A 15,241-nucleotide genomic window follows, 5' to 3' on the forward strand; every position below is an offset into this window, starting at 1 on the left:
CTCACACATGCTGGACAAGAACTTTAACACCGAGTTATATGCCTAGTCCCACAAACACATTTTTTTAAAAAAATGATCATTTAGCCATAAAGCAAGTCTCAGTAAAGTTAGAAGCAAATCTTACTACAAAATAAACTTTCTGATCACAGCACAATTAAACTAGAATGTAAACTGAATGCTGTGGCACTCACCTATAATTCTAGCTACTCCAGAGACTGAGGCAAAAGGTTCACAATTTCAAGACCAGTCTGAGCAACTTAGTGAGACCCTGTCTCAAAATAAAAAATAAGGGCTGGGGATGTGGCTCAAGCTGTAGCGCGCTCCCCTGGCATGCATGGGGCCGGGATTCGATCCTCAGCACCACATGCAAACAAAGATGTTGTGTCTGATGAAAACTAAAAAATAAATATTAAAATTCTCTCTCTGTCTTTAAAAAAATAATAAAATAAAAAATTAAAAATAAAAGGGGTTGAGGATATAGGTTAGTGGTAAAGTGTTGGAAAATAACAAAAACAAAAACAAAACAACCTACAAAAACCCAAACAAACAAATTAGAACACACTAACAAAATATAAAGTATCCTCATGAGTTTTGAAATTAATAAATATATTTTTAAATAATCTATAGGCCAAATAAGAAATCACAAAGGAAATTTAAAAACTTTTGTCATTAATAATAAATGTTGTGTATCAAATTTTATGTGACACATCTAAAATTGTATTTAAAGGGAAGTGCATAGCCTTGACTTTACATGTTAGAAAAGGAGAAAGTTTGGAAATTAATGACATAATAATCTTTCTCAGGAAAGTAGAGAGATAACTGCAAATTAAACTATTAGGTAAATTGTTAACTAGAAAGCCTTACAATGAAGAAAACTCCAGGTCCAAAGAACTTCACCAATAAATTCTACCAAATGCTTAAAGGAGAAATATATAATGCAATCCATAACAAACTGCCAGAGAATAGTAAAGGAAGGAATACTTTTCAACTCATTTTATGAAGCAATATAATCTTGATACAAAAATCTGTCAAGAACACTGTAAGAAAGGAGATTTCAGAACAATAGATCAATATCATTTATGAACATAAGAGAAAAATTCCTAAACATAGCATTAGAACCAAATCAAGAACTACACAAAGAGTACAAAATATTACAGCTTGGTGAGTTCAGTTCAGGAGTTCAAGGTTGGTTTGACATCTGCTATCAATTGCAATAGTTCTACACAATAGTAGGGTAAAGAAAAATAACATGATCATCTCCATAGTTGCACAAAACCTTTTAAATGCTTAGTTTTTAAAATCATGTCTTAGCAAGTACAAATAAAAGAAAACTTCCTCACTAAGATAAAGGTTATCTTCAAAAGGAGCTTTTGATGCTCATCTCTAGTATTAGTCTATTCTTTTCTTGATCTAACTCAGACCTGCTGAACCTTCTTACCCACTGTGAAAGGGGGATGAGGAAAGACTCATTAGATTTGTCTCACCTCACTCCCTGAGATAAATAAATCTACTTGGGAAACCAAGTGATAAATCAGAAGGTTGCTTTGTGAGAATGCGATCAGAGGGGAATGGATGTAGCCAATATTCTTTATGAAAAGCTGTTGAAAACACTGTTGTTGCGGAGTAAGAAAGTCCCTGGAGCATTTCTGAATAGTGTAGGGACCATGCCTCTTCTGTTAACTTAGTTCATTATATCTTTAGATGGAGTATAATGTGAATTCTTGGGCTTTGGATTTACATATGCTAATATAGTAATTCTGATTTCTGTTGGCTGTCATTCAACTTTGTCTCTCAGTGAGCCAGACTGTTTATTCATATGTATATTTTGCATATCCTGTGACCTTTTCCTGGAATAACCTCCTCATCTTGATTCCACCTTCTCTTCTCATCCATTTGGCAGACTCTTCAAACTAACTTAAGCACCTCTCCTGTGTGAAGTTTTCCCTTCCTTATGTCCTTATTGTAGCTGGCTTGTTTTCTGTAATAATACTTATTATACTGTAATAATATTTTCTGTAATAATACTTATATACTATTGAGATGTTTAGTTATATCTCATTAGATTTGAATTTCTTAAAAGAAGATCCTGTGTCTTCATATTTGTGTTTCTACTATCTATACTTAATAAAAAGTTTACTAAATGCAGAAATAATGACCAAATATAAACTCAAAAGACAATGCCATTGACCTACTTCCTCCTACCATGCCTGATCTACCTATAGCTATCACCTAGTTAATTCATTAGAATTATTAATCCAACAAAAGGATGAATCCACTGATCAGATTTCAGTTATCATAATCTAATCATTTCACTTCTGAACATTGCTACATTGGATAACATGTTTTCAATATATGAGCTTTTGGGGGACACTTCATATCCAAACTACAACAGTAGTGTGCTGCCTTCTTATGACCACCCTTTGGATACTATGCTCAGTCTTCCTGAACTCATTCTAGCTAGTAATGAAAACGTCTCTGGTTGAATACACTGAATTTACAATCAATAATGAACTCTAAATTGAATTTATAATTGCTTTTATAATGCTACTACAGTTGCCGGCATTCTAAATGCTGACTTCTCTGGTGCTAGTCATAATTTTAATTTTTATTTTCATCCTATTTCTTTTAAGTGACAGGAAACGGGGAGGGAGTAATACGAGTTGAAAATTCTCAGGAATAATATTAATTAGGTATGGAAAAGAACTTGAAAAAACAGTTCAAAATAAGATTCAGCCAATAACCAAGATTAATTACTAATTAAGTTCAATAGTTTATTACCAAAACAAATAAGGGAGAGTAGAGTTGCCAGGAAAATGAAGAAACTAGTTCTTCCCACTATTTCTTAATCCTTTGCACCCATGATATGTGTAGAACACACTGACATTTACCCAACACTGGGGTGAATGGATGAGGCTGCCTGTTAGAGCAGGCTAGAGGCTGGGGGTTTGGCTGTCCCAGGCTCCATCTGACCGTGCTGAGAGCTGAGAGCAAGATCTCAGCATACTCCACACCCCTTTGCAATAGACTGTGGGGGGGGGGATTCTGAAGTTAAACAAGGGAGTATATGATACACCTGCAATGACTGGCAGTCCTGATCCTCACCCAAACCTCACGTACAAGGAAGGTTCACAGCATAAAATTGAAGCACTATTCCTGGGAGGAAAGAGCGCTTGGAGTTTTCATCTCCAACTTAATGTTTATGGAGTGATGGCAAACACGACCAATTAATTGATCAGGAATGATAGCAGCAGAAGGTTTGAAACTAAGCCTTGAAGGGTAGATAGTATTTAGATGTGAAAAAGAAGTGGAGTGTGACATTGGAATCAGCATTCTAAATGGAAGAGCCACAGGGGTATCAGAAGGGAAATCCTGATGAGGGAAGGAGCTGAATTTAATTCAGCTGTTTTTGGAGTTTGAGGGATATTGAGTTATTCTGGCCTGGGATATGTTATTAAATTTAATATCCTGACTTTAATTTTTGAACTTTATTTTGTATACATTACTATTTTTGGTGTAGATGGCAACATTGATCTCTATATATTTTAATTTCACATTATTCCTTTACCCTTTAATGCTAAAGTATATTTACTTATTATTCTGTTACTATAGTAATATATAATTATTGATATTATTATTTACTCTAGGTTATCAGACCAGGATGAAAAGGGCAAGACCAAGCAAGAGTGTATCATATCTGACCCCTCCTTTTCCATGGTGACAGTTCAACGAGAAGATAGTGGAATAACTTGGGAGACCAATTCAAGTAGATCATCCACTCCTTGGGCCTCGGAAGAAAGCCAGACTTCTGGTGTATGTAGCCTGGAAGGATCAGCTGTGAATTCTCCTCCAGGAAATGTTTCCTTTATTGTGGATGAAGTTAAAAAGGTTCGGAAAAGAACTCATAAGTCAAAGCATGGATCACCATCATTGCGTCGGAAAGGCAACAAAAAAAGAAATTCTTTAGAATCTCAAGATGTTCCAGCAAGTAAAAAGGACAATCCTTTAATTTCAGAAAGCCAGGCACTAAACACCGAGAAAGAAAAGCTATCTTCTGGCATTTATGATAAGACAAGAAAAAAGAAAACCACCTCAAATACGCCTCCTATTACTGGGGCAATATACAAAGAACACAAGCCCTTAGTGTTAAGGCCAGTCTACATAGGAACAGTACAATATAAAATTAAGATGTTTAATTCGGTTAAAGAAGAATTAATTCCTCTACAATTTTATGGAACGTTGCCAAAGGGTTATGTAATTAAAGAAATCCATTACCGCAAAGGGAAAGATGCATCTATTAGTCTAGAGCCAGATTTTGACAATCGTGATTCTAACATAGTTTCCAAAACAGGCAAATTAGTAACCCAAAGCATAGCTGAGGATAGAGAAAAAGAACTTGCTCCACCCTGGAGAAGTGCCCTCTCCAAAGGATCAAAGTCCCTGACTTCCTTGTTCAGTAATGAAGATCAAAAGAAAATTTACAGTGATTCCCTTCAAAATGCCACATCTGTCAGGGAGCACACAGATTCCTCATATTCAAGTAATGATACCGCAGAGAGAGAAGTACAGTGCAGGCCTCCACAATCAGTGCCACAATGGCCAGGCGATGAAGCAAAGCCCCTAGTGGAGCCTTCCTCTCTTCTGCCTGATACATCTGCAAGTATGTTCCTGGAAACAGCAAAGGAAGAATTTGAGCCTGATTCACAAGAACCCATAGCTTCAGAGAATGATGCTTCAGTTTCACCAGTTTTAGTGGATGAGGTGAAAGAGGAAAACATGGATTCTACTGACCATTCCATTTCAGTGGAGACAGTGAAGGATTCTTTGGAGACAGGCTCACTAGGTCTGGCACCATCTATCCAGGAAGGTTTTGAGCCAGACAAGGAAGAGCTGGACTTGACTTCACTAGAAAGGTCAGAACCAGTCTCTGAACGACTGACCCCTCCTCTTCCCAGCTTCCAAGAAGAAAAGGAAGACCATGTGCCTGAGCCATCCATGTCACTTCCAGAACCTTTAGTGCTACAAGAACCAGAGAAAGAAGAAATAGAAACTTCTCTGCCAAAAGCAGCTATCCCTGAACCTGAAGATTCTGATTTAGCAGAAGAGATCATAGAACTTGACTACCCAGAAAGTCCAGTTGTTTCTGAGAAGTCCTTCCCACCACGTTTGTCCCCTGAAGTGGAGCACAAAGAAGAGGAGCCCATTCTACCATTACTGGTAACAGCAGCACCTGAATATGTCACTTTGTCTGAGGAAGAAAGAGAAGAACATGAGTCTGTTTCCACTGATTCTGCTTTTGTGTCGGAGTATTCAGTCCCACAGGATTTGAACCATGAACTAGAGAGGCAAGGAGATGAGCCAGTTTCTCCATCCAGTGTAAAAGCCATATCTGAACATGAAGTTTTGTCAGAAGAAGAGAATGAGGCATTTCAGCCTTATTCCCCAACTTTGGACTCTGTGTCAGAGAGTTCCCTCTCGCCATCCACAGCTGGGATGACTCCTGAGTGCCAGGCCCCCTTGTTTTCAACAGTTACATCAGAACCCACAGTCCCATCAGGAGATGAGGCCTCAGAAAGTGGACATCACACACCAGATTCCACATCTGCTTCTGAATATTCAGTTCCATCACATGCAACACAAGAGTCACTGAAGGAAACAGATGACCACAAGTCTCCATTAGAATCAAAAGGCATCTCTGAGCACACCATTTTATCAGAAGAGAAGAAAGACACTAGAACATATACCCCAGATGTGTCCTGTGCATCTGAATGCTCTCTCCCATCCCACACAGCCGAGATGGCTTCTGAATGCCAGGCCCCACCACTTTCAGTCTCTCCATCTGTGATCCTATCAGAAGAAGAGACAATCGAAATGCAGCGGTATTCACCCTCTTCCACATCTGCTTCTGAATTTTCAGTACCCCCATATGCAACACCAGAGCCCCAGGAGGAAGAAATTATCAACAGATCTCCTCTAAATCTAAAAGGTGCTTCCTCACCCATGAATTTATCAGAAAGAGAGCAAGAAGACATTGGACCTTTTTCTCCAGATTCTGCATTTGCCTCAGAATTCTCATTTTCACCCTACACAACTCAGGAAGCAGAGAAAAGACAATTCGAGCGTGATTCTCCAATGTGTTTAACATCACCATCTGAACACACTATTTTGTCAGATGAAGACACTGAAGAAACTGAACTTTTTTCTCCAGATTCAGCATCACAAGTTTCAATCCCACCATATAGAATCCCAGAAACAGAGACAAAAGACATTGAGCCAGATTCACTATTAACTGCGATGTCTGCTTCAGGTTACTCTTCCTTCTCTGAAGCAGATGAGGAAAAGATCGAATCAACAGCTGCTACACCTGTACCTGAGAATTTTGAGTCATCACAGAAGCAAAAAGATGAACCTTGCTCTTTCACATCTGCATCTGAAGAATCGAGCCTGCCACCTTCAGCAAATAGAGCAGACGAAGCAGAAATCAAGCCAGATGATCAAACAATCTCAACATCTGTATCTGAATATCTCATTATGGCACAGCAGCAGAAAACTCAAGCATCTGTGCAGCCCGAGCTGGAAGATTTGGTTCCACCATATTTAACCAGTGGATTGGAGAGGGGAGAAGTTAAGACAAATTTGTCAGCAGCTGCAGTTCCTGCTTCTCCACCTGCACAGTCATCCATGGCAAAGGAAGAAACAAAACCTGTTTTGCCAGCATCTCAGTGTTCGGTTTTACCTGACTCAGTCCATGAAATTAAGAAAGAACAGGAACCTCAAGCATCACTCACTCTAAAGACTGCAGATGAACAGATGGCTTTGTCAAAAGTCAGAAAGGAAAAAACTGTGCCTGATTCTCAAGAAGCTACAGCACATGTATCAGAGGATCAAAAATTGGAGCCTCAGCCTCCAAATGTTCCAGAGTCTGGGATGAAATATTCAGTTTTTCCTGACTTGGTAGATGAGCCAAAGAAGGATGTTAAACCCAATTTAGCTTCAACTGTGACTTCTGAACTAGAACAGAGAATGTTGTCAGAGAATGAGCCTGAAGCAGTAAAACCATCTTCACCTCTAAAAGAAACATCTATATCTGGATCGGAGGTTTTATCTGGAGTGAAAACGGAAGTGAAACTTGATTCCAAAATAACAAGTACCACCAGAGAGCTTCATTCAGCCTCATCAGGAGTAGAAAAGGAATCTGATCAGGGTGCTCCTGCACCAGCATTTTCAGCTTGGTCAGAAGAAATGAAGAAAGAAACTGAACCCAACTCTTTAACAACCATCACACCTGTAACTAAGCTTGATTCAAAGTTAACCGAATTGGTAAAAGAAGAAATCCTGACAGACTCATCTCTTGCCACCCCTGTAGAATATCCAGTCTTAACAAAATTAGGAGAAGGTGAATTAGGAAGTGGTTTGCCACCAGGTGAAACGTCTATAGATGAGCATTCAGTTCTTAAAGAAGAAAAGGTAGCAATTAAAAGTGCTTCCTCTCTCACAGAAACTTCTTTATCCAAAGGCCTGACTTGGTCAGAAGCGGAGAAGGAAATTAAATTAGATACACCTCTAAGTGGATCCTCTATTGCAGAGCATTCTATTTCGTCAAAAGTAGAAACTCAGGAAGATAAACCTGGGTTGCCAATATCCAAAATGTCATCTTCTCAGCTTTCAGATGTATCTAAGGAAGCGAGGGTAGAAGACTTACAAGATCTCTCGTTGTCTACAGTCCTCGACTCTGAACATTTAGTTTCATCACAGAACAAAAACTCTGTGTCTGCCTTGGATGGGTCAAGACCAGAACCTGTACTTTCGCTGCACCTGAGTGGTGAGATCAAGAAAGAAGCCAGACTTCCTTCACCACAAAATGTGTCACCTGTGCCCAAACATATAGTCCCCAAAGGCGAAAATGAGGAGACAAGTTCTCCCAAGTTTGAAAATTTGGTGCCCGTAGATGTAGCCTCAACATCACTAACTCTCAAAGAGGATGAGAACAAACAGGCAAGGGAGACATCTTCTACAGCCCAGAGAGACTTCCTGCCAGGAAAACAAGATCTGGCTCCAGCAGAGCTCCTTTTGGAGACTGAGAAGAGAGACGAGCCACACCAATTATCAGAATTACCAGATGCCAGGTCAGAATTCACAGGTGGTTTAGGCAGGCAAAGTGAATCCACAGGTACAGAACCAGTAAAATCTCTTATAACTGAATCAGAAGATTCTGTTTTCTTAGAAAAGAGTCTAGTTGAGCCTAGAAGCAGAGGAGAAGGAACTGAAAACAGGGAGCTTCATGTGTCTGCTACAGAACCATCAAAGATTGCTTCTTTTGACCTCCTTGTAGAACAAAAGAAGCCTGAGACAGCACTTCATTCAGATCAAGCTGTTAAACTGCCTGATGTGAGCAGCTCTTCTGCAGATAAACCAGATCTGGGTGTTAAACAGTTTTCATTTATGAAAGAGAATTTGCCTTTGGAACAATCAAAATCATTTATGACAGCTGAGCCTCCTAAAAAAACAAAAATGAAAGAGGCCCTAATTCCTCCCAAGGATGATAACTGGATGCTGGAAAAGCCAGAAAATTTGGCCAGTCAACAAGAAGAAAGAATATTAGAATCTGTGCAGCTGAATTCCTCTGGCAGCAATGATCTCATGACAGAACAGCCCAAGCCTGCCCCATTGGATAAGGATCATACATATGATATGGGGAAGCAGGTTCTGCCACATTCTATGGAAGAACCTCATTTGTCTTCACAAGAAGGAGTATCTACTCTAGATACTTCCAGTGGTAATAGAGAGACCTTGTTGACTGCACCTTACGCAACTGAAGAAATAAAGTTGGCCCAAGAACCCAAATCTCTAGTTCCGGCTGAAAATGTAGAGAAAAACATAGCAGAGGGGAGACAGATCTATTCTTTCATGGGGAGGGAAAGTTTGACATTGGAGAAAGCAAACACAGAATTTTCCAGGTCTTACAAAGAAGATATTCAGGAAGAAATCAAATCACCTCCTGAAAGAACCCTCCAGAAACCAGTGCCTGCCCCATCCGTGGAACAGGTGAAGACAGAAATTATCCCCTTTCCTGTCAAAGCAGACCATGTCCCAGAAGAGGTCAGGCAACCTGCACCAGGCAGTGAAAAAGAAGCACGCAGGAGCCCACCTCCTTTACCTGGAGAGAAACCATTAGAAGAACCAAAAATAGTTCAGCCAAAGATTGTAGATAATGCTAGTGAGGAAAGTAAAAGAACACCTGAAGTGAAAATACCTACTCAAAGAAAACCTGTCCCCTCCATCCCAGTGAGTAAAGAAACTGAACTCCCAGAGACACCCGAGGTGACACAGAAGCTTCCTGAGAAGCCAAAGGCAGTTGAACAAGGCCTTCCGGAAGCAAAGGAAAAGAAAGGAATTTCATCTTTCAAATCATGGATGTCTAGTTTATTTTTTGGATCAAGCACTCCAGAGAATAAAGTTGCTGGAAAAGATTTAGAAACTCAGCCAAGTTCCTCTGTAGAAAAAGCAGTGACTGTTTTAGAACCTCAAGGTACAATTCCTGCTGATTTCAATGCAACTGAGAAACCAACTGATGATTCATTACCAGAGGTGACACTTAAAACTGCTGAAGAATCGAGAGGTACCTTAGTTAAATCTCGTGAAGGTCAAGACCTGAAAGAAAAATCCACATTTTTACCAAAGGTAGAAGTTTTACAACAGTCAAAACCCAACTCTGAGGTGTCTACTGAAGATTACAGGAAGAAAGAGGTTTCGGACTCTTCAGAGGAAATGGACATAAACTTAAATACTTCTGCTGATGGTGAGGAACATTTTGGAATTCAACCCTATTCCCCCATGTATGAGAAATCGGTTATGGCAGAAGCCAAAAATGTTCCTCTTCATGTTACTGAGACTAAAAAAGAACAGAAGCCAGAAATCTCGCCTCCATCTAAGTGGAATATTTCTGTTCTTAGGGGAGATCCAAGCAGTGATCAAAAAGAAAAGTCACTCTTTTCATCTGATGTAGTAGATAAGATGCCACAACAGCCAAGATCTGCTTCATCTGACTTCACAAGTCAAAATATCACAAAGGAATCAGAGAAGCCAGAGCCAATAATTGTGCCAGCAGAAGAATCTAAAGGCATTTTAATTGATCTTGGTGAGGACAGACTGAAGAAAGAAATGCCAAAACCTACTTCCTTGAAATGTTCTGAAGAGGAAATGAAACTCAGGTCTGTTAGCCCATTGGAGGAGAAAGATAACTTAGAAAGCAGATCACTTACCCTGGCAGAAAAGAAGGAGTTGGCAGAAAAGCAAGAAAGTGTGGCCCCCTTAGAGCTTATAGAAAATAAAGAAACATGGGAGGTACCAATGGTGCATAAATCTAGACCTATAAAATCAGAAGAATCAAAAGCTGCTGTTAGACTGGATCACATCTATCCAAATGAGGACCACAAGGAAAGGTCCTCTGTTATTGTTGGTTCTGAGGAGGAGAAAGGAGAAGAAAAAGTAAAGCAGGCACAAGTATTACTAGAAGAAAAGAAGCAGCAGGAAATTCAGCCTTATTCTTTGAATGTGGCCAAGTCTGTGCCTGAAGAATCAGCTATCTCTTTAGGTAATTCCTTGGCTGAAACTCAACCGTTTTCATTCATCAAAGCAACATCTGCTATTGAAAAACCAGAAAGCATACTCTCAGAGGCTCACCCAGAAATCAGGGACAGAAAGACAGTAGAAACCCAACTGTGTCCATTCGAAGAAAGTGAAATTTTGGTGGAGAAAACCAAGAGTTTCCTCCCTGTGGATCTTCCTTACCAGGATGAAATGGGTTTTCCTCCTCAGGAAGGAAACCTGGCATTAGAAAAGTCAAGAAGGGACATGACAGGTCACAGAGAGGAAAAGGGACAGTTCTCACTGTCAGAGCTACTTAAAGGTGGCTCAGTAGTTTCCACAAAACAAAGTATGAAGCAAGGCTCCTCATCTAAAGACTCTGAAAGGACTTTAGAGAGTCCTTCTGAAGAAACAAAGAGCTTAGAAAAACCGCCATATTTGCTCTCATCTGTAAAAGCACAAACTCTTGTTTCAGAAGCTTCTCCAGAAATTAGCACAGTGAAGAAACAGGAAATTCCACGGTCAGAATTGACTCCAGAGAGGCCCACAGTTCACACTATTCAAACATCTAAAGATCACCCAGCCCAGGTGCCTAAACAATCTGTTCTTGTTTCAAGGGGTCACTTGGAGACTGTGGAGGATACTCCTGAAAATGTACCACTCTCTTCACTGAGAAGTAACTATGCTCAATTTATAATGAATGCATCAACAACCAATGCCGATAAAGTGGCCTCTACTAAAGAAATGTCCAATGAGCCTGAAGACATATATGCAAAAGATGAAGAATTGACAGTAACTAGTAAGCCAGCTGGGCTTTCAGAAGATCAGAAGAGCGCCTTTAGTATCATTTCCGAAGGCTGTGAGATACTGAATATCCATGCCCCTGCATTTATTCCTTCAGTGGATCAGGAAGAAAGTGAACAAATGCAAGATAAGTTAGAATATTTGGAAGAGAAGCCCTCACTCAAAACCAGATCCCTCCATGATGAGAGTGAGGCAGTTGCTCACCATGAAACATTAAGGAGCAGGTTAGAAGATTCTGATGGGAAAGTTACATCATTGAAAGAAAAGGAACACAAAGAAACTCATAAAACAAAAGAAACAATATCCACAGATTCAGAAACTGGTGATTTAGCTTTTATTCAACCTACAATTCCCAGTGAAGAGGATTATTTTGAAAAATACACTTTGATTGATTATAACATCTCCCCAGACCCAGAAAAACAGAAAGCCCCACAGAAACTAACTGTTGAACAGAAACTGTCAAAGGAACCTACAGGAGAATCTCTCTCTTTTCCAGGAAGTTCACAGGAAAGTGCCCCAGAATATGATTTGGTGAAATTAGATGAAAGTTTTTATGGCCCGGAAAAGGACCATAGCAAATTATCTCACCCAGAAATGCAAAAGTCTTCAGTTATCCAAAAATCAGCTGGTGGGAATGTTTCAAAGGACATAAATAGAGATGTGGACTCCAGGTCACCTGGCGTTCCTTTATTTGGTGAAGAGGAAGGAGTTTTGTCAAGAACCCAGATATTTCCTACCACTGCCAAAGCCGTTAATCCTGAGCTTCTGGAGGAACCACCTGCACTTGCATTTTTATATAAGGATCTTTACGAAGAGGCAGTTGGAGAGAAAAAGAAAGAAGGGGAGACAGCTTCTGAAGGTGACAGTGTGAAGTCTGAGGCATCATTTCCAAGCAGAAATTCTGACACTGATGATGGCACAGGAATCTATTTTGAGAAGTACATACTCAAAGATGACATTCTCCGTGACACATCTGTAACACCAAAGGACCAAGGCCAAGGTCTGGAAGAAAAACCAGTTGGTAAGGATGATTCATACCAACTGAGAGCTTCAGAGGGGGAAATTGGGGGAAAGCCTGGAACCATTTTGGGGGAGAAGAGTCTGGAAGAAGATAGGAAGACTGTTTACAGGGAAGAAGAAACAGTCGACCTTGTGGTAGCCCTTGATGATGTAGCGAAGCAGAGCAAAGCTCCTGTCACGGAGGAAGTCAGAGTGGTCACCCAGAAGATAAGCTATGCAGTTCCATTTGAAGATACCCATCGTGTTCTGGAGAGTGTAGATGAGCCGAGCAGTCAGGGTAATGAGGCAGGAAATACAAGTGCAGAGGTCAGTCTGAATGTTCCAATACAAGTGTCCTTCCCAGAGGAAGAATGTGCATCTGGCACCACTTATGTTCAAGAAACACTACAGGAAGAACCTAAAGTACAGGTCCCACCTGAGCCATGTGAAGAGAGACCCCGTGGTAGTCCTGTGCAGGATGAGTATGATTTTGCTGAATCCCTCAGTTATGAAGTGGTTAGTCAAGATGTTTTATCAGAAGAACTGTATACAGAATCCACACCTGGAGATGAGTTATCTCAAGGAAAGGAATCATTAGAACACATCGGGAAATGTGAATTTGTTAGTGAGGTGGAACAAAGTATGTCTGCTGAACAGAAAGAGTTGGGCAGAGAGGGAAGAGAACAAGAACAGTTATCATCAGATGTAGTAACTGAGAAGGCACAAAAGGAAGCAAAGAAGTCCCAGATTGACTCATATTGCTACACCTGCAAAAGCCCAATTTCTGCAATGGACGAGGTTTTTGGCACCCACAAAGACCATGAGGTTTCAACTCTAGATACAGCTATAAGTGCTGTGAAAGTAAGTCAATTTCAAAGCATACAAATGATAATATATATACATTCAGTTTGTTTTCACATTTTCTTAAAAAATGACCAATAAACTGGGCACAGTGGGCATGCCTATAATCCCAGCTACTTGGGAGGCCGAGGCAGGAGGATCACAAGTTTGAGGGCATCCTGGGCAACCTTAGTGTCTTAGTGAGATGCAACCTTAGTGTCTTAGTGAGACGCTGTTTCAAAATAAAAAATAAAATAAAAGGTCTGGGGATGCAGTTCAGTGATAAGAGTGTCACTAGGTTCAGTTCCCAGTACTGCAAAACAAAATAAAACAAACACAATACAACATTTGATAACTCATCTTTATGCAGAATAGTTAAGACTGAAAACAAACTAAGAATACTTTTGGGCTGAGGGTGTAGATCAGTGGTAGAGCACTTGTTTAGCATGTGCCAGGCCCTGGGTTCAATCCCAGGACTGCAGGGAAAAAAAAATACTTCTCCAAGAATTTAGTTAAGATTGATTTTTCAGATATTTTATTTGGAATATACTTGTGCCAGGCATTTTTTCTAGGTTTTAGGGATACAAAGAAATAAAATAGGGTCAGGGTCACTACTTTTGAGAGCTTGTCATCTTATAGCAATTATCCTAATTATCCAATTATCATTAAAAATGCCAAACAGTTTTAAACTTAAAAAATACAGCTTTGAAGAACTAGATGGATGCATACTTTAATCATAGCTACCTGGGAGTTGGAAGCAGGAGAATTGTAAGTTCAAGGCCAGCCGGGGCAATTTAGAGACTCAGTCTCAAAATAAAAATTAAAAAGGGGGCTAGGCATGTAACTCTGTGATAAAGAGCTTGCCTAGCAAATGGGTTCAATTCCCAATATCTCAAAAAAGATATTTATGCATATGTATATACCTTTAAGCATAAAACACAACTTATTTTCTATCATCTATAATATCATCCTTTAAAAATATACATACATATATATTTCATGAGCAATTTTGTTATAAGCTTTATATAAATACTCAAGACAGATTTTAAATTCTGATTTTTTCTCCATATTTCCTGTTTGATTTGAAAATTTGTGCTGGAGATGTAAAACCTTTTCATTCTTTTGGCTGTCTGTAGCACTCTAATGTTCTAGGTAAAGTCAGCCACAACACATATCCTTATGTGTGTGATTATAAATACTCCATTTCCCCCGAGAGGCTGTTGGAAATCAGCTTTATGTTTCAAGGTTCCCATCTACTTTTCAGCAGACTTCTAACTGGTCTCCCTGCTCTTGCCTCTTTAATCCATTCCCACCCAGCAGCCAGAATGACCTTAAAAGCAACAAATAACAACAAAAAGTAAGAACTCACTGTGTTAAATTTTTTATTATACAGAATGCCTTTTAATCCTCATAATAACTCTATCACTGTCATTAATTTGAAGGTAATAAAATGGGCTCCGAGAATCATGATGTTGGCCCAAGGCCATGGGGCAGAAAACCAGGATTGGTACCCAGGTTTGTCTGATGCCGGAGCTTATGCTCTTGACTGTGTATTCATATTGCTTGGCTCCGTTCCTTGCTAATGGAAGTGATTCTCAAAATGACCAGTTAGGTCACTATTTAAATAATTGTCAGACTCATTTTGATTAAGTAGGATAGCATTGGAATCTTGGCATTTTTTCCCTACCAAATTAATCCTTTTCAACTTGTCTGAGATTGGTTCCATTTATCCTGGTTGATATATTGTTGAAACTTTACCTGTTGAAATGTAGGGGTAGGGAGTGGGGCAATTGCTTCGGTGGAATCTTAGACATTGGATGCATTGGCTCCAGTAAAAGTGTGGCGACACTGGGTTTTGTTTGCTAACAGATACTGGACACTTTCAGCAGAAAGGAGACTAGATTTTCCAGCCTTCTTAGGTATGTTTTATTGATCTCTGAATTTTAGACACTAAAAAATAATTGTCTAAATATTGTCAATTTAAAAATTTTTCAAAAATATTGAGATCTGGTGC

The 15,241-nt window shown here is 39.6% G+C and overlaps 1 protein-coding gene across 1 annotated transcript in view; it reads left to right on the plus strand.

Moving 5' to 3' along the window:
* Cmya5 (cardiomyopathy associated 5) overlaps window positions 1–15,241 on the plus strand; it is a 94,244-nt gene that overhangs the window by 37,605 nt on the left and 41,398 nt on the right. The window contains exon 2 of the mRNA XM_026415259.2: window positions 3,645–13,248. Coding sequence (XP_026271044.2) covers window positions 3,645–13,248 — 9,604 coding nt within the window. The remainder of the gene's footprint in view (window positions 1–3,644; window positions 13,249–15,241) is intronic.

This window comes from Urocitellus parryii, chromosome 1, assembly GCF_045843805.1.
Source record: "Urocitellus parryii isolate mUroPar1 chromosome 1, mUroPar1.hap1, whole genome shotgun sequence".
Classification (NCBI taxonomy): domain Eukaryota; kingdom Metazoa; phylum Chordata; class Mammalia; order Rodentia; family Sciuridae; genus Urocitellus; species Urocitellus parryii.